A 25,604-nucleotide genomic window follows, 5' to 3' on the forward strand; every position below is an offset into this window, starting at 1 on the left:
GATGTCAATCTTCACTGCACTGGCATTACAGCATCATAAAAAATTACAGAGCTGCTATTTTGGGTAGCAGCTCTCTCCGAGTCAGTGAATAAATGCAGCTCCATATGACTCACTCCGGGGGATTATTAATAGACACAAAAGCAGAATGCCAAAACCCCAGGAATATGCTCTGTTCCCACATGGAGCTTTCTAGCTTCTTGCAGCAACTGCTCTTGAGAACTTTTTGTCTCAGAATTTAATTCAATATACAGCTACATTAAAAGAATTAAATGTACAAATGTTCCGTTGAGCTCGCACCTCGGAGGCTTTGGCAGGGGCTGTTCTGCAGGGATGAAGGATGGGTGCTCCAGGGTGCCAGGCTCCATCTGGGATGGCAGGGTGGAGAAAGGGAGTCATTCCAAGAGGGAAGAATCACGGGCTTCTCCTTTTGCTGCCATGCGTGTCCATGGGGCTGGTGCTGGAGTTGGCTTCTGTGAAGGAGGTCCCACAGTCCGACATGTGTTGATGATGAAGATGATGATCCTGAGGATGATGATGGTGACTCTCCCATCTTCAAACTCAGTGAGCATTTCCCTGGATGTCATGGGTAGATGTGTGCAGCTAAATTGAAAGAAAATGTTATTTTTTTATAAAGCAAAGACATGAACATCTTTGAGTTCTATCAACTCTCCCATCTTGAAGGACCCTGAACTGGGGCTTCTTTCCCTTTGCTACAACAGCACAGTAACAACATTAGGAATTTCAATCAGGGCTTACCCAACTTTTTGGATGTCTCATCTCCCCAAAAACAAAGCAAATAAGGTGCCTTCCAAAGCCATCCCTATATTTCTTGTCTCCCCTTCCCCGAACTCCTACAGAATTAAACTAAACAGAAAGAGATTTCAACCTGGAAAAGGAGAGCTGCCCAGCAGTACCAGGACCCAAAAGCAGATTCCATAAAGCGACATTAGCAGAAGTGCCACAAATCTGTGGTTACTCAGTGAACACCCTAAAAATTGCCTGTACCACACAGTGTGGCTGAGATCAAAGCTTTTGATTTTCCAGAGTGCAAGCGCCATTACTTCTCCCCCTGGGCTGGGGCTGCCCAGACAGGTTAAAGCTTCTTTAGCACAGGGGATGTTGCTCAGACTCCCCAATATCCCACAAAGGAATTGAGTCAGGGCACTGGTTTTACAGTCATGGAATCCCAGAATGCTTTGGACTGGAAGGAACCTTAAAAATCATCTTGTTCCACTGGCATCCTGGAACAAGGCATGGGCAGGGACACCTTCCACTAGCCCAAGCCTAGGGTGCTCCAAGCCCTGTCCAGCCTGGCCTTGGGCACTTCCAGGGATTCAGGGGCAGCCACAGCTTCTCTGGGCACCCTGTGCCAGTGTCCCACCACCAAGGTGGAACTGGAAACCACCCTTTTGTGCAAAGCCCATGTGACATCTGCTCTTTGACAGACACACACCTCACCCAGCCTCTCCTATCCTGAAGGCCTGGTGTGTCAGCCAGGCTGATCTGGAGTTGAGTCATTGCTGACTCCAAATGGAAGTGACAGGAAATTACTGTTTTACAGACCTGGTAAAACCAAAATAGCTGGGAACAGAATATTTCTCTCCAGGCCCATTCTCATGCGATGACAGCGATGTCTTTGGAGTTCAAACACGACTCCCTGGTGCTTCATGGATCCCTGTGCTCCCAGCTCATCATCCAGAGTTTAAATCTTGCTGTACTCTGGGGCACTCACCAGCCTGGGTGTTGTCACACCAGGAAAGAGGCATGCTGCAAAAAATCCTGGGATTGCTGAAGCCCTGCTGCTCCTGCTGTTTACAGGGCATGGAGAGGGGCACTGAGCCAGCCTGGAGCTTGTGGCAGGGCAGGACACAGAAATGGCTCTGCTGGATCCCAGCAGGGAGACCTAATTCAGAAGAACCAAACCTCTGAATGCAAGGGAAGAAATGGATGTTAATTGGGGGTGGAAGGGGCTGGGAGGGGGCACAGGTGAAGTGGAACTGCCAGTAATTAAACAAGAGATACAACAAGGCCCAGGACTGGGCTTGGGCTGGGCAGCAGCTCCTCAGTTCCCCTCCCAATGCTTGGGGGAGGCTCCAAGGAGGAAAACCAGCACCACTCAAAGGGCTCTGGACAAAGGAAAATGCACTTCGAGGGACAAGGTTGATTGCAAAACCCCTCCACCACCATTCTCTCCAAGATCCCAGAATATGACGTGGAGCTCAGGAAATACTGCATCGGCCTCCTGAAGAGAAGACTGGGGCTCAAATCCCTTCCTTGGCATTTTGAGAGGAACCTTGAAATCCCATTTACAGCCCAGCACAACATACCAAACAGCAGCAAGTTCTCCTTCCCTTCCCAGCCTTCTCTTTTCCACACTGCTGAATGTATTTGAGCAGAGCAAAGCAATGGGGAGGTAGAGCTCCAAGGAGAGATGCATTTCCAGCCAGAGTAATCTGCTTGTATTATTACAGACCTTCAGCTGCCACATATATTTAGACTTCTAACAAAATCTGCCAGGGTTTTGCAAAGGTGGAAGAATCCCAGAACCCCAGGAGATTTTGCAAAGGTGGAAGAATTCCAAACTTCCTGCCCACCCCAGTGCCTCCCAGCACCACAGCCCACCCAGGCCTTCCCAAATATTGCCATCTACAGCTCCAGCAGGGAGGCTTTGACTCATCCACAAGTCTGAAGCACCTGCTGCTGGCTGGAAAACGAGCACAGGTAAGATGGGAATTGCTTCTCCTCTCTCCCAAAATGTCCAGCGAAGCGCAGGTCTCCAGTGCCAGCAGCAGCAGCAAGGAAAATGTTAAATAAAATAATTATTAAAACTAAGAGGTGGCTGAAGGAAGGACCAGAACGTGTCTAACACAGTGTTTGTGTGGGACATTTACACACAAGATGTTCCAAAACAACAGACCCAACCCCATCACTCCTGCACGACTGTGAAAGCTTTTCCAAAGTGCTTTGCAGAGAAGGGTTTGTGGGACCAAGCCCCAGGACTCTTTATTAATTAAAGTGTTTTAAATAATTGAAATGCACAATCTCTCAGCTCTCCCAAGCGTAGTCACCTGCTCAAGAGCTGACATAAATTATGGAAAAAAATCATATCCAGGAGGAGAGAGACATCACCTTGAAGAATTCATCCCAAAATCCAACGCCTCTGTAACACTGAGAGATGCCACAGCCCCAGAACAGCCATGGGATGGGAGGGAGGCAGAGAAACTTTGTCTCCAGAGGGGTCAGGATACTTGGGAGGGGCTGCCTGGCCAATGCAGCTGCTGAAATGAGCAAGAATTTAGGGAAATCAGAGCTGGCTGGTGGCTTTTGACCACTAAAAGGAAACAGCTGAATACACCATAGAGGACCCTGACACTGAGCTTTTGTAGGGGAAGCTGCTGAAGCTCTTGGGTTGTCTGAATCCTGGAACAGCAACCACTGGGCTCAGGCTGAGGCAGCCTGGGGAGCCTGCAGAGCCCAGAAGGAGCTTCTACCTTTAGAAACAGGCTGATTTGCAGCCTCACAAACCTTTACAAACAGGTTGGTTTGCAGCCTCACAGCTGCTGCTGCTGGATGGGCTCACACCCAGCCCTTAGCAGCAGCTGCCAGGTCTGTCCCCACTGCTCATCCCCAAAATCCAGAGGTAAATCCAGTGCAGGGATGGCAGCAGAGGGAGCTGGGGGTTTCTGGAGATATTCCAGGTACAGTACTGGTGGGGAATTAAATTTTCTGATGTGGACTGTCCAGCCCCACTCAGAGCCCACATTCAGGGAAACCTCTTTAGTCAGGAAACTCAGCAGTAACTCAGAGATCTGCAGAGGTCACAGGTGATCTTTGAGGGACTCAGACCCTTTAGAGGGATCTGATTTTCAGAAAGCCCAGTGAAAAATGGCCAATATTTGGGCTGAGTGCCCCACTCCAGTGTCAGCCACACCCCAGGAGATGCTGTTAATGCATCTCCAGTCTGGTCCACACCCATCCCACAAATGGAATCAACACAGTGACAGCAAACTACACTGGCAAAGCTTCTCCACTGCATGCAGTGCAAACCCTGCCCCCACATGGCATCAAAGCTGGAAGAAATATCAGCACAGGTAACAATCTTCTTTGAAATAATAAATACAAAAGCTGTATTTTTTTCCTTTTTTTTTTTTTAACTCATGACAGCATTTGTTAAAAATATTACATCTGCTTTTGAGAAGGTAATATCCTCTCCATTTAATATGGAAAAATAAACTCTACAGGACACACAACACATCCCCCCCAGTTGGCACAGAGCTGCTTTAAGAGATCAGATCCACGGGACACATCAAGGCAGAGGAGAGGCTTGGTCTTCCTTGTCCCCAGACTCTTAAAACATCGTGTTGTAGGAATGGTAAAAGACAAGAATACATAAAAACAGTAAAATGTTTATTTTCTTAGAAAAAAAGAGATTCAAAATGATTGTGATCACACTCCCATTCGTGCTCAGCAAAGCCAATACTGCAAGCTTAGTCCTTGATTAAGATACCTTTTAAATGAAACCTTTTTTTCCTCTTAAAATACAAGTTCCTGCTCCTGTATCACTTCCAGTATTTCAGTGATAACATGCTTTTAATGGATAATAGTTTCTCAGCTTCTTCCCAGCTGAGAAACAAGGCCTGCCATGGCAAAAACATCCCATCTCCAAAGCTTGGAATCACCAGCACTAACAAGCACTCTGGCCCCAACACGGACGGACACACAGCTCGGGGGTGTTTCTTAGATGCTTGGATGGTCACTTATGGAAGCTTGGTATAACACTACCTCATCTGATAGAAAACAGGCCAGAAGCCTCAATAAAATCAACAACGTCTTTTGGATTAACTTTTAAGGATTTGCTGCGTATCTGGACACAGAAAAAAGTGAGAAGTTGCAACAAGTTTTAACTAGCAGCAACAAAAACAGTTCCTTACGAGTTCTTAGCAATATTCCTCATGTGTTCATTAGGAAACACTGTAACTGAATGGAGCATATAATGTGGAAATGGTCTTCTTCTGTTTATGGAGTGCTGTTCACTCGAGCAGACGTCCCAAAGGTTGTATCCAGAAGGCTGGGTTGGATCTATTTACACTGGAGGTGCTCCGGGGCGAGGGCAGAGCTGGCACTATGTGACATCCTCCTCCTCTGAACAGTAGTCACGACCCTGCAGGGACAAAGGCCAGGCAGTTGGTACTTGGAGAAGCACACAGCAATAAATCCAGGCAACACTTGCTGAGAGCAGTGCTCTGAACCTGGGGGGTTTAAATTCAGAGCTGGGCAGAAACCTCAGACACAGGGAATTGGCAGGAAACCAGGAGAGGAGACACTTCCCTTTCTGTCACTATTAGTCTCATAAACATCATCCCCCACATAGTGAATTGCAGGGGGGGGCTCCAACAAACTGATTCACAAACCAGCTTTATGCAAAGATCCACCTTGATGGACACAGCCCTGAGATTTGTTGTGAAAGGATAATCTCTGAGGCAAAAGCAACAAAGCACATAATCCTATGAGCAGCACAAGGCAGCTGCTGAGAACAAGAATCCCTCATCTGATAACCCCAGCAGAAGTTTAACCCCAGAGCAAAGATGCCATTGGTATTGAAATGAAGCTTGTACTACAGGGGATTCAGCCTAAGCTTCACCAAACATGGATTTCTTATCAGGCCAGCCATGTAATGCCTTCAAACACAGGTGTGGAGCAGCATCTCTCTGGGCATTTATTCCCCTTGGGATGGCCTGGAGCAGGCACATCCCATCCCATCCCTCCCTACCAGCTCCTGCAGAGCAGCAGCAAAGGAAAGGACCAGTGGGAGCCACTGTCCCTGCTGCCCTGCACAAAACCAGCTGGAGCTGAGCTGCTCAGCACAGGCCACACAGGGCATCTTCCATCAAAGTGCCTCAAGTGCAGGACCCAACATCTGCACCTCTGCACCATTCCCCATTGCTCCTGGGTGCATCACCTGAGCACCTGGAGGAGGAGAGCCAGAAAGACACACAAAAAAAAGGAGAGATGTTTGGTAGGAGTGATCAGCTGATTTGGGACACACACCTGGAACAGAGGCTCCCAAACGTCTCTGCAGTCCCAGTGCCAATGGTGGAACTCTGGGCTTTGCTGGAGCCCAGACCCAGCAATGTGCAGGGCTCTGACAGCTCCCAGTGGCCCAGCACTGAGAGCAGAAGGGTTTTCTAAGTACAGTAAAATAGCCCCCAAGAGACTCATCAGCCCAAGTTCCAACTCAGCCATCACTGACCCAGAACGAAAGGGGAAAAATTACATTTTTTTGAACTAAAAGCTGTGACTCAAAAAGAAGGAACACTGACATTCTTTGCAGTAAAGCTCAAATCTCTCAGTTTTCTCTAGGGTAGGGAGCACATTTGGATAAATCCAGGAGACTCAGCTGGTGGTGATGAAGGCTTTGTCCAAAACGCTTCAGAGCTGTGAAAGGCAGCAGCAGTGACTCTTTACACTGGAATAGAGCTCAGAGCATCTTCAGGACATCCCTTCACTCAAGAGGGACCCCCATGGCCCAGCACTCCCCACTGGAGGCCATCACTGCTATTAAAGCCTGGAGCAGACCCAAATCTGACAGAGGAAAAGCCATCCTGCACTTTCCCCTCCTACTCCTCCTGCTTCTGGGTGTGCTCCCTGGCTGCCAAGGGCACCAGTTCTCAAATGGACACCAAGAACTGCTCCAAACCAAGGTGCTGAGCCAGCACTGGCCATGGCACAGACACAGCAGCTCCCAGCAAGGCCTGGAGGCCACCAGGAGCTGGGCTGGTCCTTCCAGACTCATCACATCCACCTGCACTCTGCTGGGCATGGGGACACATCATCACACGCACTTTCTGGTGGCCCAACCAGCCCAGGTGATGCCCAGACTGCAGTGAGTCCCAGTGGTGCCCAACAGAGCTTTGGTACAAATGTCACTCCCCAAATGCATTTCTGTCAGTAACAACAAGGTCAGCAAAGCAAATAAGGTGCCTTCCAAAGCCATCCCTATATTTCTTGTCTCCCCTTCCCCGAACTCCTACAGAATTAAACTAAACAGAAAGAGATTTCAACCTGAAAAAGGAGAGCTGCCCAGCAGTACCAGGACCCAAAAGCAGATTCCATAAAGCGACATTAGCAGAAGTGCCAGCATTGCTGGGGAGATCAGAGGGGTCAGCATTGCTCAGGGAGATCAGAGAAGGAATAAAGTGCCCTGTTGGCACAGCCCTCCCCACTGCACCAGAAATGCAAGACAAGGGCTGTGCCCTTGGTGCTCCTTGGGAGGGGATGGCAGAGGGAAGGCAGCCTCAGCCACAATCCAGTGAAATACTCTAAAATGTCCATTTTTGGCCTGTGGGTTGTTTCAGAGGATGCCTCCCAGATGCTGGAGGAGATGATCCCTTGGTCACTGAGAGGCTGCAGTGCCTGAGATGGGCCTGGGAACACCTGATGGGAAATGGTCAGCTCAGAGCTGGCAGAAACCACCCTGCTCCAGTGGAAATGTCCCTGCTGGCTGCAGGGGCTGGACCAGGTGGCCTTCAAAGGTCCCTTCCAACCCAAACCTCTCTCTGATTCTACAATTCCATGGCTGGCAGTCAAATTCTGTCTGGGGGAGCAGGCTGCTGCATCCAGAGGGGCCAGAGGCACGGGGCAGGTGGCTACTAAAGGAATGTATGGGCCACCCATGAACCAATCAAGTTGTGGGGTCAATCTGCATGGGCCATTCACTTCAAAGTTGGCCTCAATGATTCTTGTGGGTCCCTTCCAATTCTGTGGTTTCTGAGAAGTTTCAATGATTGAAAGTGTAAATGAACTATGTTGGGGAAGATGAGAACTGTAATAGGTGCCTCCAAGTCCAGCTAATCCCTGAGGAATCCCATCTCCCACCTCTGCAGTTTCAAAATACAACTGTCAGCTTCTGTGGATGTCCACAGAACACCAGGAGTGTTTCTAAATGAGTGAGTGAATTTAAGGTGAATTAAAAAGCAGCCTGATGTTCTTTTCCTGCTGCCTGCTCCCAAACCAGAGGGGCTCATCCCCATCTCTCCCCTTGCTGCACCTCCCAAGTGCCCCCCTCCTGATGCCCCTCCAGGGGATGCTCATGGTATCCTTTAAGGGAATAAAAAAGAGAAAGAAAAAACTCGCAGGAAAAAGGCCTTTCCCCCATTGTGTGGGTGACAGGCCAATAAACAACCTGGCTCAATGGCCCCTTGTGCCTGAGGAGTGGGCAGGCAGGGAGGGACAGGAGGAAGAGGAGGGAGAGGATGCAGGGGAGGGAGAGAAGGAAGGGAGGGAGAGATGGAGAGGGCCTGCATCAGCCCTGTCTCCTGTGGGCTGAGGACACAGTGCCCCCTTTGAGGGCCCACTCTGGGAACCCTTTTCACCAGGCTGGTTTTGTTTACAGCTCCCAGAAAGGACGGCGGGAAAATGCCGGGAGGCGGCACTAAATCACCGCGTACTCATTTCTGTCCCTTTCTCATTTTGTTGGGAAAAATCAATGGAGTCATTAAGAGCAATCCACTTTGCTAATGAGTTTCAGCCTAATCACCGTGCCCTGGGTGCTACGTGGGGCTGGCAGCCCTCTCCCAAGGGCACTCCCTTCCCTCCATCCCACACAGGGAGCTGCTCTATGCCCCCTCCCTACGCCATCACTGACCAGGGATGCAGGAGCTGCTGCCAGCCATCCTTCTCACAGGATGGGTGCTCTGCCACCAGCTCCAGGTGAGTGCATTGGTGCAGAAATCCCTGCACATCCACCCCAATACAAGTGCTGGTGCTCAAGACCTAGCTGAACCAGGAGAGAACCCAGGTCATTCATTCACTTGGCTGAATACCAACACAAATGGCCTGATGCCAGGGGATTCAGCCTAAGCTTCACCAAACATGGATTTCTTATCAGGCCATGTTTCTATCTTCTGAATCGGAGCTGATAGTTCAACACCAGATTTATCCCACCACAGGAGTGCAGTGATTGTCCCAGTCCTGGCTGCAGCCAGTGGAGCCCATTTCTGCTCTGCTGGGCACAGCACATCTCAGATTTATCCAGCAGAGTTCCCTTTATGAGGGCTGTTCAGTCACTCTCTGCCTCCTTCTCTGCTCTCCAAAGCCACATTTCTGTGTATTTCTGCCTTCACTCTCAGGTCAAGCAAATCACTTGTACTCCTGACCCACATCTTTCTAATTTACTCTGGGGAATGCTCTCCTCAAGCTTAATTGCTGCTATTACCTGTTGCTCATCCTCCACTGGAATATATTTCTGTGATTTCAGGCTAATTTTCAATAAATGATGATAATGCTGACAGCAGATGAGCTGCCTCCTTCCCACTGCCTGTCTCTGTTCCATTTTCCCCTGAACTCTGGATCACAGGTGCTTTTTGTCTCCCAAAGCAAAGCCTGTGACTCTGTTCCCAATAACCCCAGTGAGTGGGAAGCCCCAGGAGGACTCACTGCAGCTGCTGCCAGATGTTGGGAACATTTCTGAGCCTGCCCTGCCACCTCTCAGGGCCTTGTGCTGCACACAGCTCCTTGGTGTTCCCTCTGCTCTCCTCCCCATGCTCTGCCACAGGTCAGAAAGTGTTTGGACAAGGTTTTTAGGAACATGGTGGGATTCTTGGGCTTGTCCTGTGAGTTGGACTCTGTGGTCCCTGTGGGTCTCTGCCAGCTCAGGATATTCTAACTACAGCTACAGCAGTACAGTAACTTCAGCTTCTTGTGCTGTCCTCTGCTCAGCCCTCTCCAGCTGCTCCCCTCTAACCTCTAACTCTGGCTTGGGAGTATTTTTACCTCAAATCCTCCTGTTTCTGAAAGGACTGGGCTGACTCCAGCAGAACCAATATGCAAGCCTACACTGGAGCCTGACTTCCACATTCCCAGCCAGTCCTACCCCAGCCCTCATCCCAGAATTTCCTCCTTCCTTCCAGAATGGCATTACCACCACCACAGGCAGCTCTGTACGTGCCAGCTCAGGCCCAGCTCCGGAAGCGGGGACAGACTCACTCAGAGACAGAGCAGATGTCCCCCTCTGAACGCCTCACAGTGTTTTGACACTGAATTTTGGTAGACAGAAGCTCCGTGCTTCATGACATTCTGTTTTTTACCTTCGGGTGACATTTGCAGGAGGCAGTGCAGCTTTGTAGGGGCAGCCAGGAAAGCACTGCTGGGGGCAGAAGCTCCCCAGACTGTTTCAATAAGGCTTTTTTTGATCTCCAGGACTCTCAAACACTTCCTGTGTGCAGCTGACAGAACACCAGCCTCTGTTCTTTCCATTTCCCACCCTGGCTGCAGAGTTTTATTCCACACAATGGCTGTGCCAGCTCCAAGCCCCCCCCTGCCCAGTGCTCACACTTCAGAGCTGCTGCTGGGCACTTGGATTTGGTGACCCAGCACCCCTGGGGATCTCAGTGGAGATGAGGGTGTTTTTTTGCTCCTGACTGGAGTCTCCATCACACATCCAACAGCCCTGGTACCCACAGGAACACCACAAGGGTTGGGACCTCATCAGGCACAGGCAACACTCCCCACAGCTCCACAGACCTTTCCAGCTGATACAATCCTGCTCAGTGTCTGCTGCTGCCCTCCATCTCCCTGCAGAAGGCACTGAAAATGCTATTTAAGGATCAGACAAAGCCCCTCATATTTTCCAATCTTTTTTGGCATTTGTGACAACACTTAGGAAAAAAAAACGTGTTCTGAGCAAAGATTAATTAAAAACCCCAAAAGTTCTCCAATGAAGATTATTTCCTCAGGCACAGGAGGTCCCCAGGGAACACAAATCCCACATTCAGCTGCACATTAACTCCTGCCAATCCCATCAGCTGTCAGCAACTTGGTCTCTTTGACAGATAAACTGTGGATTTCCTCTGAACAGACAATCTCCTGATCCCCAGGATAAAGTATCCCCAAGATAAATTAGCCCTGGAGATCACCTGGGAACAGCTCAAAGAGGATCCAAACAGCTCCAAGCACAGGGGACAGGGTCAGCTGCACCTCAGTGTGGCAGCTGGGGAATGAAGGTGTTAGTGCCCCGACCTCAAGAACAAAAATTAACCAAAATTCATAATTAGACACAGCCTAATGGCCTTGTCTGGTCTGCAGATAAGACACATCTTTGGAAAACCCATTTTACTGGAGATTCTGTGCTCAACCTTCTGGAAGGTGATGATGTCCAGGAAAAGCAACCTGAATATTCATAGGGTGATGCATTTATTCAAAGGAGATAAAGCTGTATAATGGATATGTAGAAACTCTCATTTTAAATGCATTAGGTTACATAAAATCTCACCCCTGTGAAACACTGGGTACAGAAATATTCTTCTCAGGAATCTATGAACTCCTCACTTTTACTCTTCCCCTTTTATGTCTTCTTTTGTTTTTATAATTTTTATTCTTTGAGAGGAAAGTAACAAATGTGTTTCTCTTGGGACAAATACAAGATGCACCCACTGGAGCATTCTGACTCCTGGGACCAGGAGTGCTGGCAAAAAAGGCACAAGTTCAGAGCCATGCAAGCAAAAATTTCCTTCTACTCCACAACCCAACATGACAACTTAATAGAATAGAATAGAAAAGAACAGAAAAGAGCAGAAGAGTAGACTAGACTAGACTAGAAGTATTTCATCTGGAGGGGACCTACAATCATCAACTGCCTGGGCACTTCAGGGCTGACCAGAAATTACAGCGTGCTGTTAAGGGCATTTCCCAAATGTCTCAAACACTGACAGGCCTGGGGCATCCAGCAGCTCTCTGGGAAGCCTGTCCCAGTGTCTGACTTCCCTTTCCATAAAGGAATCCAGTCTGAAATATCCAGTCTGAAACTGGGAGTACAAATTAGTACTCAGTGTACTGTGCTCAGAACAAATTAGCTCCTCAGTGTACTGCTACTGAGGAAGCAAATATTTAATATAAAGTATTTAAACAAGATGCACAACTCCCAAACAGGCAGTGTGAAGAGTAAATTGGTGTGTGAACATCAGCTCCCCCATCTCCCTCCCTCATACTCCCAGGATGAGCTGTGCTCCAGCTCCTGCACTGCTGTCTCACAAAGGAGCCAAACGTGTCATTTAAAAGCTTTCTGAAACACAAAAGCTGCTCTCAGGACAGCTGAGATATGCAAAGAATTATTCATTCTCTTTTTCCAAACATCTCCAGCACCATTATTTCACTGGCACAGCCCTGGGGAACACTCACAGCCACACCATCCCTTGGAGCCAGTGGCTGTTTTGAGGAGATTCAGCAATAATTCCTGGGCTATTCCAGCCACTACAGCATTAACACTCCAGTTGTGATGAAACATCAAATCAGCAATGATGTAAAACCACACTTTTACCCAGCATGTATGTCCTGAACATGAGTTACCCTGCCATGAATCCCAGACTGGTGACATTCCCCCAAAACAAAGGATTCTCTCAGAACCCCCTGCAAACTCTTCACCTTCCTGGTCCTCTTTGCACTTGAGCTATCTAACCTAGGAGCTGGAGGGGAAATCTTGGGCCAGACCCCTCCAAACCACGGAGGACACAGAGAGCTGCAGCAGGCAGGGCACTGTCCTCCCCATGCATCTTGAGGGACACTGGATGCTCACATTCCTGTGCCTTACCTTTTCAATTTTTTCATCAAGCATTCTGAAGAATTCTTGTTGGCTTTCAGAGATGTGCATGCTGGAAGGCAAAGGAACAGTATCAATACCAACAGCATTTATTCCATTACAGAACAGCCCAGGGTTGTTGGGGGGACCAGCTGCCAGCTTCCACCACTGTGAAAAATAAATCACTTTATGCTTTCATCTACAATGCCAATTTTTAGTCTTTTTCCCCCTGTTCTTTGTTTGCCCACAAAACATTACTGCATTTAGTTCTGTGTACATGTGCAACACATGGGGTGGTATCTGGGATCCTCATACATCCAGAGAAGACTGTTCCTGGCTGACTGCAGGAAGTTGAGAGGGAGAGTGACCCTCTCCTTCAGGACAGGAGGTTTCCAGGACTGCCAACCTCACCACCACAGAATGAGACACCCACAACATGAGGTTAAAGACTCTGTCCTCTTATCCTGCCACTTGTAATGGGGGAGAAAAGACTGACAACTGCTGTCCCCTCCTGTCAGGAGTTGTGCAGAGCCAAAAGATCCCCCCTGAGCCTCCTTTTCTCCAGGCTGAGCCCCTTCCCAGCTCCCTCAGCCCCTCCTGGTGCTCCAGACCCTTCACTTCTACCAATTCTTCAGCACCAAGAGGCTCAGTGACATGATTTTGCATTAGTAAAGAGGGCTGGAAAACACTCTTTTTTCATTGTCTATAAAATGCTGATGGTCACTCAAGACCACAGGTACTTCCCCATAGGGAACCTGCAAGCTAAAAACCCAGACAGGATGAGGAGACACAGAAAGGGTGAGGATGGATGGCAGGTGTTTATTTATGGGGCAGGTGTTTATGGGGTTTTGGGGTGTTTATCTATGCTAGGGGATGGTGAGAGCCTCCCTCCTGCAGGAAGGTGAGGCTGGAGCATCCTCTGGAGCAGCAGCAGGGAGGAGCAGTGGGCCCCCAGGGAAATGTGCCAGGGACTCCATGTGCAGCACAAAAAGATGCAGAGAGGGGAGGATGGGGACCGGAGCCAGCGGTGACAATGATGCCAAACGGTCAGAAGGACACACAGCTCTTGGAGCCGTTCCCCAGAACACACGGCTGGCTTGGCTTGCTGAATTCCCACCCATCCCCTCTTCCTCAGAGGGATCCTTTCAGCTGTAATGAGTTAATGCTCTCCCTGAGTGCCCAACAACGGGGCTGCACTTCCCCACAAAGCTAAGCATTGAGCCCTCCCTGCTATGGGCTGAACGTATACAAAGATCTGCTTATGTGGGACATAAATGGAGCTCAGTTCACACCAGGAGGGCTCAGAAATGGCATTAAAACCTAAAGCTGGTGATTCAGGAGCAGGAACAATTCACCTTTCAGTGGCTGAGGGAGTTCCTGTCCCCAGCTGTCTGCCTGTTCCTCAGGTTCCCACCTCCTCCTCAGATGGGGAAGCGATGCTCTTTTTGGGACAGCTGACCCCATCACCTGCACATTCAGGTGCCTTGCAGAGGGATTTTAGGGCAGTGCAGCCCTTTCTGAGTAGGTAAGTGCTTGAAAAATGGTCTTGCCTTTACAACATCATAAATCCAGTTTCTAATAAAATGAGATAATACTGTAGTGACTCACCCCAGCCATAATTCATAAGAGAACTAAAAGAAGGCAGGGGAAAAAAAGGAGTATTGTGTATGTATTTTCAGTCATATCCCTGAAAATTCCCACAGGATAATCCTACAGATCAGCTCCAGTGGAAGGTGTCCCTGCCCATGACAGGGAGGTTGGGTTAGCTGATTTTCCATGTGCCAACCCAAACCATTCTGAGAGTTTGTGATCTGGCAGGGTAAAAGTGGTCTGAAATAACCACTTCCATTTGATGCTTCAGGCTGCTGTCAGTCCCTGGGTTATGAACCTGTCCCAGGGTACTTGGTGGCTGTGTCTGATCATTCAAGGTGTCAGGGAGTGAGTTTGGCGATGAAAAGAGAGAACAAGTGTCTGTGAGGTCAGAGCAGAGTGCAGGGGAAGGTGTGGCAGGTACCAGGACTGGGTGTGAAGAGGAAGGACCAACCCTTCTCCCTCTGCCAAAGACCCCCATAAAGCTACTGCTAGCTCCCTACATCCCCTGGTTTTAGAGTCCAGGGCTCTGGATGGAAAAATCTAAATCCTCCTGCAGGGGGAAGAGCCCTCACAATCTTACACTTCAGCTGACATCAAAATATTGTAAAAGAATTGTTAATCACCAAATTTATAATTTGGTACTTAGTCCATGTGTTGTTTAGAAGTAACATCCATTGCACCAGAACAGTACTAATGATCTATGATGCATCTAATGATCTATCTATTAATTTCTGCTCTTCCAGCTGAGTGGATCTTTTCCACCCAATGCCACCCCACCCTGCAGTCAGAATTGTCATGGCTTTTAGATGATAAACATTAAAATAAAAATTGTACATCAGAACAGCTGTTTGCTGACTTGGCAATTAGCAACTCAAACACATGTGGCCACTTTATTACTAAACAGAAATGCAGTGGTAGGTTGGGCAAACAGCAGAGCCTTGGGCAAACACTGGAGGTTCTACCCAACAACCTTATGTTACATTCTGCACCTCTCTGGGAGGTTTCCTTATTTTTGCATGTCTGTGATAGAAATATTTATCTCTCTCAATGCAATGTAAAAACCAGGCTTTTTGGTCAGTTCTGATTTCTGCAGGGACTTTTCAAATTAGAGTTTTCTGAAGGAATGGAAGCCATGGCCCCATGCAATTCCTCTGCCGTGGATGTACCAAAAGATGACCCAATGAAAGAACAGCCCTTTTCTATCCCAGAGTAATTAACCTCATGTTAGAGCATCTTGAATACATCTCTGACCCTGCTGGGAAGGACTGAGCCACAATAATGAAGCACAGCTTTGCTGAAGAGTGCTTCTACCTCCACCTCCCTACCATGAATTTCTTTGCAATTACATCCATAGCACTTGGCTTTTCCCTTTCAAAAGAGGCTGAATTACACTGTCAGCTGATTAGGAAATAACTGAAGTTTCCAGACTTGAAATCGTGTTCAAGGCACTTGAGAGGCAGCAAGTTTAGGTTAGTAAGTGCCCTGAGGACAGGGCACAAGGAACAGCATTTCCACTGCTGTCCAAAACCCAAATCACAAACCTTTATCACTTGTTCTTCGCACACCCGATATGTGGCTCTGTGTAATCAGTTATTCCTCAGCCAATTAGTGATTAAAATGTAACACTGAGTTAGAAAAGAAATGAGTTACTACTATCAATAACCAGCTCTGCCACAGGAGGCAAATATTTCATGTAACACTGACTGACCCCAGGCAGAGCATGGGCATGGAACTGCCAACCAAGCAGCTACAGAACAAGTTCATTTTAACAACCTGACCATTCCCAGTCCCAAGCAGATCAGCTGCTAATCTAAACCAGGAGCTAGCAAAAACCTCCCTGGGACTGACTCAGCTGTATTTAGGAACACTAGTGGATATAGAGAAGTTTGTTCTGTGTAAGTTGTATAGAAAGCTGAGAAATAGCACAGGGTCTTCTCTTGGGCACAACAGGATGCATCTCACCTTTTTTTCAAGTCCTGCATCTTTGCTGTGCAAAGGAGAGGATGCTTCCCAGCCTTGGGAGACAGCTGATCTTACCTCTAGTGCTCAGCATGACTTTAGGGCTGCTGGGTCATTTGGTCTTTGCCTAGGCAGTAATTGTGAACCTCACAGACACTGCTTGTGTTTATCTGTATTTTGATTTAAACAACAGAAATTGAACTTACTTTGCTCTGGGTTGATGTACTAATCCTGGGATCTCTTTATTAGATTTAAGTCTTGAATTTGAACTGGCACTTTTTTCCTGAAACACACAAAGAGCACACAACAGCATCAGTATTTATGAAGCACACAAAGGTGACAGGCATTTGTCATCAGGGTGTCGCACTTGGCTGCGTCCAGGCTCAGCTGAATGAGAAAAGCTCAGCAAAAATGAAATTAAAGGTAACACAAGAGATGAAATGACCCCAGGTGGGCAATTTTTAAACACCCTGGGCTCAGTGGCATGTGGAATTGCCTCTGGGTCACTGATGAAATCCAGGGATAAACTCCAGGCTGGCCGGTAACTCTCCAGTGGGCCATGGAAAATGGGGGTGCTCATATAAATCAATAGCAACAGCAGGCTCCAGCTTCCCCAGAGCAAGGCAGAGCACTGGGAAGGCAGTCCCAGAGTCAGCCAGCACCCCAGGCTGGCTCAGAGCAGAGTGGGGAAACATCAGCAGCAAGGAATGTCTGCAGGAGGAAGCACAGGTCAGATGTGCTGGGAAAGAGCAGCAACTGCACGAAACTGGGCACAAGGGGCCCAAGGAAGCAAATCAGCTCTGGAGATCCCAAAAATAAGGATGTGGGGATGCTGGAGAGACTCCAGGGAAGGCCACAGAAATGCTCCAAGGGCTGGAGTCCCTCTGCTCTGGAGCCAGGCTGGGAGAGCTGGGGGTGCTCACTTGGAGAAAAAGCTCCAGGGAGACATTACAGCCCTTTCCAGTGCCTAAAGGGGCTCCAGGAGAGCTGGAGAGGGACCTGGGACAAGGGAGGGAGGGAAAAAGACAAGGGGAAATGGCTTCCCACTGCCAGAGGGCAGGGACAGATGGGCTATTGGGAAGGAATTGCTCCCTGTGAGGGTGGGCAGGCCCTGGCACAGGGTGCCCAGAGAAGCTGTGGCTGCCCCTGGATCCCTGGCAGTGTCCAAGGTCAGGCTGGACAGGGCTTGGAGCACTCTGGGATAGTGGAAGGTGTCCCTGCCCATGGCAGGGGATGGGACTGCATGGGTTTAAGGTTCCTTCCACGACAAACCATCTGTGTTTATAGACAAGAACACAACCCTGTCCTTTGCAGAGGACCAGAACCATTAAAAACATCTTTAAAAAGGCCTGGGAGGGGAGAGTTGAGAGGCAGCACTGCTTGGTAAGACCTCCTCATCATGTCATGAGCTTCTGTAACCCAAAATTAGTGCAAACATCTATCTCTTATCTCCAAAATCCTTCAGAGGGATACAGCCCCTTCCAGATCTCCCCAGTGCCATGTGTTAGGGAAAGCTGCTGCTGAAGATGGGAGAGGTCTGAGTCAAATCTCAGAGCTCACTCTCTCCACAAATCCCTCTGAATTCCTTAAGCACGTCACACCCATGGCAATTTAAGAAACATAAACCCAAGAATCAGTGTTTTTGTGGGTAATTTTGGTGGTTTTATTTAGCCTTATTTAGTCTCTGAATGTCTGAATCACACAAGATTTTGGAAAGGGGCTACTAAATCACTGAATTACAAAAAAAAAAAAAAAAAAAAGGCTGTCTAGCAGTTAACATTTTAATGAATAATTCTACAAGGGCTGTAAACATCAACTGCCTCAGCATATTTAACACTGTTTAATGCATTTCTTCTAATCCTCCTAACCAGGGAACAGTGCCTTGCATGAAAATAGCAGTGAGAGAGAAACAAGCCCTTCTTCCAGGCCTTAACAAGGGTGTCAGTGTTTGCTACACCCCACCAGTCACTGCCTGCTCAGCATCCTGTGATATCACGCCAGAGCAGCAGAACAAAAAACAAAATCCCTTTTTTCAAAGCATCTTCCAATCTCAACAGGGCTAGGAGGGTGTGACATGTACATGTGGTGTGTGATGAACACATGCGTGTACACAGACACACAACCCATGAGCTCATGTCTGACTCACATGGCTGTCAGAGCAGAACAAAAAGAGAGGAATGGGGTCTCATGGAGAAGAGAACAAAGCCATAAATCAGCTGAGCCCCAGCCTCCTGAGCCTTCATCCTCAGATCCACTCCATGGGATGGGAAAGGGAAGGGAAGACTCTGATCTACAGCTCCTGTGTTGGAAGCTGTGATAAATCAAGGCAGCACAAACTCAGCTTTCCACATCTCTGCTTGTGGCTTGGTGTCAGTGCAGCTCCATCAGGAGCTGGAGTCAGTCCAAACCCCAGCCTAAAGAAACTTCTGGCACTTAGCAACAAATAGAAAGACACAAGAAAACTGCATGTTGCCTTCTCACTGTGGGTCCCAGAGCAATATTCAGAATATTAACTGACACGCATGGGAAAAGAGAAATAAAATTCCTGTTTAGTTGACTTCAAGATTCCAGAGTTTACTCTTTCCCTCCTATTGCTCCTGTTAATTACCACACCTCAATTATCTACTACAATTCTCCTATTTAAGCAGAGTATGTTACCTTTTCCATCTGTTGCTCAGCAGGAACAGACAGAAAAGGAAGAGTTAAGAGAAAAATAAAACCCAAGCAGGTCTCAAATTGGCTCATTGCTTTGTTTATAACTCTTATTTACAGCAGTGATATTTCATTACAGCACTGATCGAAATATTGGCTTGGATAAAAATAGATATTCAAAAATAATTCTTCCAAATGCAAACAAATACAATATTTTTTCCTCATAGCTCTGAAGACAAACTGACTCATCAGAAATTAATGGCTTGGCTTCTAATACCAAGCTAACAAAAACACCTTGAAATGCTTTAATGCAGTCAGATTGTTCTTCCAGAATGACTTGACTTTGGCTGAAGGGTCACTTCTGGCAGTCCAACCTCATTTTCTCCCTTATTTAACATTGAGTAAGTTACCATTTTCTCCCTTATTTAACATTAAGTAAGTTACCATGCACCAAAAGAACCATAACTGGTTTTTGAGACCTAATCTATTGCAAGCTGAAATGAATATGCAGAAGCTTGGTTTTAATCTAGCTCTGCTTATAAGGATTATTTACAATAAATGCAGCAAATGCTGCCCCACACCACAGGCTTGAAAGGAAATCCCCCAGCATGCTGCATTTGTACAGCAGCAGTAGCAAAAAAGGAGAATAGTGGACATTTTATTCCACACTATTTTGCAATTAATCATTATCAAGGTAGGGCTGTCATCCAATCAAGGTGATTTCATGTGATAGATTTGTTAATTATTGTTAATTCCTCCATAAAGGATGCACCATCTCCAGGATTTCAGGGCACTAACAGATGGCAGTGACTCTGCTGCCAGATGCTATTAACACAGCAACAGCCACTACTGCCATTATAATTAAATATCTGTCAACATTTCCCTTGATGCCTCCCCTCTGACGAGCCCACTTCTAGAGACATGTGAACTTCATTTGAAGTATTTTGCTTTTCTTCATAAGGCTGCCACAGATTGACTCAGGTAAGCTGCTAACAGTCCTTGTAAAATAATATTCCTGATTTATATCAAGATGACACTTTCCTTCAAAGGAGCCAACAGCATCTTCAGCTGCTTTCTGGACCTGAGCAAATCATCATTAAAGTCAGTTAGAGGAAAAATGAAGCATTTGTTTTCTCTTTATGCCATAAAATATTCTTAAAAATAATTGTTTTTGAAAAGGAGGAACCAAATGCATCAGTTAGAAACGGACTGAATGATGAGATGTTGAATTTCAATATGCCAGCCCAGCAATTTTTAACCTCACTCAGTCATGAGCACCAGGCTCAGGTAGTAATATCTCTCATGGGCTGTCTGCATCCATCAGGATGAACAAGGGAGAAGCACTGACCCATGAGATTTACTCAAGTTTCCTTGCTTTATATGTACTTAAGGGCTCATTTTTTCTGCTATCCTTTGGCAGGAAGAGAGCCTCTCTTCTTTTCTCTACCTACCTAGAAGCAAAACCACCTGAAAACATTATTTAGGGTAACTTTATAACAAAGGGGCAAATCAAATATGGAAAAATCTCAGGTACTAGTCAAAGGAGATTATTCTTGGATGCAATTTCATCAGAGGAATCACATTAGCCCTGCCAGAATGTGTACAGCCATCCAGTCCAGGACGGTGTCAGAAACAGAATGCTTTATTAAATACTTCTGCTGTGCCAGGTCAGTGTCTCCTCAGCCCAGCATGAAGGAGCTCCACATGATGCCCCACCCCTGTCAGTATCCCCATCCTTGGAGATGTCTAAAAGCTGCCTGGACTTGCCCCTGGGCAGGAGGTTCTAGCTGGCCCTGCTTGAGTCACGGGGCTGGACCATGGACATCCAGAGATCTCTTCCAACCTCATCCAGCCTTTAGTTCCATGATAAAGTATAATCAGAGATAGGAAAAACCCCCTTTTGAGTAGGTTTGTTGAGTTTTATCCCCAAGCAGCAGTGGGAGAGACTGAGGCCATTCAAGCATGCAGCAGCAGCCACAGTGCCTGGCATTAATTTTAGGAAAAAAACCTTGATTCTGCAAACCCAGCCAGCACCACGCAGTGAGTCTGCACTGACACAGGGAGTGCAACCCAGGCTTGGCAGGGAAAATTCCTGTGCTTTCATCAGGGATCCAAAACGTCTTCCAGAGGGCAAACCTCATCCTGAAACCAGCCACTCAATGGAGCTCCTCCTTCCCAGGGAAACTGCTGGGAAATTCTGCTGTAGGAACTCCAGCTCCTGGAATGCAATATGGAAAAGCAGGGTTCGTAAAGCCCCAAAAAAACCCCAAACCTTTACTCAAAATGGGATAAAAACAGGTTAAAAAAAAGAGAAATGTGTAAATCCTGAGCAGCTTCCTACAGGCCACCAAAAGGCCTCCATTGCTGTGAAGACAGTGAATGCTGCTTTCAGTGTTTATTCACCAGTCATGCAGAGGGGCACACACGGTGAGTGGGGCAGTAACACATTGATAATTCTTTTTAAATGCTTCTAAGATGTTAAAAACTGTGAAGGGATTATTTTCAGAAGAACATCTAACACCCTCTTTACACTCAACTCAAGCTACAAGAGCTCAAAAATCAGAAAAATCCAGCCAAAAATATAAAGTGAGGGGAAAAATAAAGAAGAAAACAAAGGAAGATGAAGGGAAAAGCTCACCTCTGGAGTGAGTTGCAGGGCTTCTCCTGCAGTACCTAAATACAGCTCACCCTCAGCCCAAGTCAGTGGCCTTTGAGCTTTGATGGAGGACATCATTGAAGAGCAGGAGATAAAAAAAGGAGGGCAATTCCCAGCACTGAATGGTTTTCACAGAGCATGTATTTACTAAGTCTAATGGCTACAACTTTCTACACATCCTCATCATCTTTTCTCCCAGGCAATATTAGAAAGTCTGGGCTAATTAGTTACAGTAATTCCAGTTAATTCTGTCGAGTAGCAGCCAAACACCAGAGCTTTGTGTGAAAAGCAGACATGGGAGCAGCAGCTGGCCTGATGACAGAGAATTAGGGCAGGTAAACAGAAGAAATTACAAATAAGGCACATAAATGATAAATAAGTCCTACCAATAAATGCTGCAGGGAAACTCTGCCCTGCACCTTGCCATCCTGCTCCCTTTCAGAGCTCTGAGCTTTTATCAACCCACATGGGTGAATCCTTGGGGTTCTTTATAGCTTGGAACACCAAGGTCCAGAAAAATAAAATCTGGATTTCTATCTCAAAGTTCCTTTCTGATAGACCTCAAGGTGTCCCCTAGAGAAAACAAGAGGTGTAATCACTGGTGAAATGCCTCTGTTGTGAAATATGAGGATTATGCTGCCCTGACAATCAGGGTTTTCTGGTTCCTTCAGCACTCCAAAAGGTCAGCCAGGATAAGAAAATGAGCACAGCAGAGATAAATAAAGCCAGAACATTGTCTCCAAAGGTGCATGAAGTTTCAGGTCACATGGGAAATTGCCTTGCTCCTGCAAGGAGCCCTGCTCATCCATGTAATAACCCCAGAGAGCACGGGCAGGAAGCAGAGGAAGGGATACGTCTGCAGGACTGCCAGCAGGAGGGGATTTGCAAAATAAAGATGGGGAACATCCCCTCTCCTTGGCAGGAGGCTGAAATCTGTCCCTCACTGCTGTATGCCCCAGAAATCCAGGTGGCAAGGTGCCTTAGAGCACAAGGAACAGTGGCATCAAAATATATCCAAAATACTGCAAACAAAATGCAGAAGGGCAGGAAGGAGACCTGCTCTCCAGCTCTCATTAATATACCTGATCTTCAATGGCTTGGGTACATCAGACTGGGTGAAACTTTTATCTATCAAATAAAAAACAGATAGAAAAAAGTTTAAAACTCCATTGCTGATGACGTGGAAGACCAGGCTGACTCTTGAGGAAACCTCAGAGAACATTTGGCAACAAAAAGCACTTGGCAACCTTGCACTTCTGCAGGTATGTTGCCCTTCTGGATTGTTATCTAGAGCCACCCTAGACAATAAAACCTGGCTCAAAAATTAATTTTCTGCTTAATAATTCTCTGTGCCATCAACTATTCTGTCTCTCTGGCTGAACCAGCTTTTATAGAAATACACTTATTTATAGTAAATGCAGATATTACTCATGGTCCCAGTTCCTCATGCGTGTCTCCTGAAGGCCTTTTTCCACCAAGTGCAGCAGCACAGAAAGAGCTGGCAATGAGCATGAAACAACAGGACTGGATAAAGTCTGTGGAACATTGACAGCCAGGGACAAATGGTGTGAGAGGGAGTTGGGGTGTCAGGGTATTCGTGCTCCATGAAGGCTCCTTGCTGGAATGGCAGGAAGAGTTTTTTAAAGAGGTTTATGGCCTTCAAACCTATATGAGAGAACATAGCTGGAGAAAGGTGTGTGCCGTGGTTAAATAGCTGGGTCTACATTTTCAGCAGCTGTAGTGAATTCTTAAGCTGCTTTTCTAGAGCCAAACTGGTCTTTTTCAACCTGTTTTTGGAACATGCTCTACTTTAACCCTCTGTAAAATCAGTTTCCTGAGAGATGCCTTCTCATGCAAGAAAAGCCTCCTGAGATCATCCTGTGCTGTCAAAACCAAACAGGACTGATGCAGATGCACACAGCTCCTCCCTCACTGCCTAAATACAACATTTAGGGTTACACTGTAGGATGGGCTCATGGAAATGATGGTGACCACCAAACAGCCACACTGAGGAGGTGGTAAAAATAGCAGTTGGTTCCCCCCACCTGAAAACAAGAGCATGGTGATGGTGCTTCCTCTGGAGTTAGGGTGGTCACTGGCTTTCATCTGTCAACTGCAGGTTTGGGCTGACTAAGCTTATTACATTTTTCTTATTACATCCAAGCAGTTCCATAAAGTGCACTGACAATAACCAAGTCTTAAGAGGGAATTTAGTAGGATACATGTAAGATGGAGCAGCTCAGCTGTGAGGAAAGGCTGAGAGAATTGGGATTGTTCAGCCTGGAGATGAGAAGCTTCAGGGTGACCTAACTGTGGCCTTCAGTGCCTGAAGGAGCCAAAAGGAAACATGGAGAGGGACTGTTTACAAGAAATGGAGTGCCAGGACAAGGGGAATGGCTTCCCACTGCCAGAGGGCAGGGTCAGATGGGATATTGGGAAGGAATTGTTCCCTGTGAGGGTGGGCAGGCCCTGGCACAGGGTGCCCAGAGAAGCTGTGGCTGACCCCTGGATCCCTGGCAGTGTGCAAGGCCAGGCTGGACAGGACTTGGAGCAACCTGGGACAGTGGAACATCCTGTCACTGCCCAGAGCAGGGGTGGGATGAGATGAGCTTAAGGGTTCCTTCAACCCAAACCACTCTATGATCCTATGAAGATACTTTCCCCCATCTTGTTCTAACCTGGGATTTACAAAGGACGGAACAAGGGAAATCAAAGACCAAGTCCTGGGTTTGTTGCCTACGGTTAAGAGGAAAACTCAAATTAATTAACGATGTGGTGCAAATGAAAAGACACTGTTACAACATAGGTAAGCAGAGTGAAACGGTAGCAAGAAATTAGGAATGATGTAACCCTGAGAAGTGAGATAACAGAAAACCAAGAGTGGTGCTACTCAGCAATACACATACATTAACTTCAGGAAGGGTTTGTGTGTTCCAAACCAGCAAGAATTCCCTACAATAAGCTCTCATTCTCCCAGCACTGTCCAAGGCTCAAGGCTCTAATTTTGAGATTTTCAGTAATTGCAATTATGTAAATGCCATTGCTGGAACATATTTTCAATGTCTGTATTTTGCTCCTCTCAACGTCTGTTTTATTTGCATTAATTCTCAAATTTGCACCAGGCATAAGATTTAAGACCCAAGAGAATGAATAACAGCTCTTGCTACATGGCAAATTCCAGCACGCCTGGGTAAAATGTGTATTTTAAAGGATGTAATAGTTGGAATATTATTAAGTATCACATATGTACTATGACACACACGAGAAACATTAGGACTGCAGGAGAAGCCTTACATCTGATCTGTGTATTTTGTACCACCTTCTCCTTGTTTTAGTTAGCAGCTACTTTTCCACAGCAGAAAGAACCATTATTGTTTCAAAGACTACAGTGGCCTGCTTACTTACTGCATTTCCAATCCTCAGCTGTATAAGCATGGATTTTGCCTGGATTCTCCCAACACATTTATCTGAGAGCAATACTGAGAAGAGAAACCATATACATCAGAATGGAAGACAATCATAAACGGTTTAAAAATTTTATAAGCCATTTAAATCAGTAATGGAGGCTGGGTTTTAAGTGTTTATCTCCTCTAAGTCTCCTTGGAAGAAGAGCAGATAAATAAGTGTAACTCTTAAATGCTGGCAAAATGAGGCACCAATATATTCCAATGAGGATGCAGAAATCTCTGATGCTCAGGGTGGTGCAGGTTAGATGATATCCAAACCAATACTGGAAGAAGAACTAGCCTAAAATACAACTACAGGCCTGGAAATACTCAAGCCCATCATTTAGGACATTAATGGTTAGATTCAATGATCTTAGAGGCCTTTTCCAACCTTAGCAATTCTATGATTCTTTCAACCTAAGATGACCTGTACTTCAGAGTCCCAAAATGACTGTATGCCTGTTACAGCCTTTAATACCCACTCTGCTTTTCCATCCTCTCACCTCATCCCCTCTTCCCAAAACCACTCCTTGTAGGTGGGAGAGGACATGGAGGAGACTCAAAATGAGCTCTGCCCTCCTCTTCCAGAAGGCAGCAAATCTTTCCTCCAGGAAAGGCTCAGAATGAGGTGTCAGCTCCCTTGGGAGCGACCAGCCATGGAAAAGGAGACACCATGCTGTGCAAGATCAGGCAAGCAGGGATGGATCCATCCTTCACCCACAGAATT

The 25,604-nt window shown here is 46.9% G+C and overlaps 1 protein-coding gene across 1 annotated transcript in view; it reads right to left on the reverse strand.

The window, feature by feature from the left end:
- Positions 1–4,386: 4,386 nt before the first annotated feature.
- The window catches only part of CUNH1orf21 (chromosome unknown C1orf21 homolog), a 102,031-nt gene continuing 80,813 nt past the window's right edge, over positions 4,387–25,604 (reverse strand). The window contains exons 4-6 of the mRNA XM_054285822.1: positions 16,330–16,406; positions 12,584–12,644; positions 4,387–5,161 (exon numbers count right to left, since the gene is read on the reverse strand). Coding sequence (XP_054141797.1) covers positions 5,123–5,161; positions 12,584–12,644; positions 16,330–16,406 — 177 coding nt within the window. The 3' untranslated portion in view covers positions 4,387–5,122. The remainder of the gene's footprint in view (positions 5,162–12,583; positions 12,645–16,329; positions 16,407–25,604) is intronic.

Source organism: Melozone crissalis, unplaced genomic scaffold, assembly GCF_028551555.1.
Source record: "Melozone crissalis strain CALT ecotype California unplaced genomic scaffold, PUWL_Pcris_2 ptg000045l_1, whole genome shotgun sequence".
NCBI lineage: Eukaryota > Metazoa > Chordata > Aves > Passeriformes > Passerellidae > Melozone > Melozone crissalis.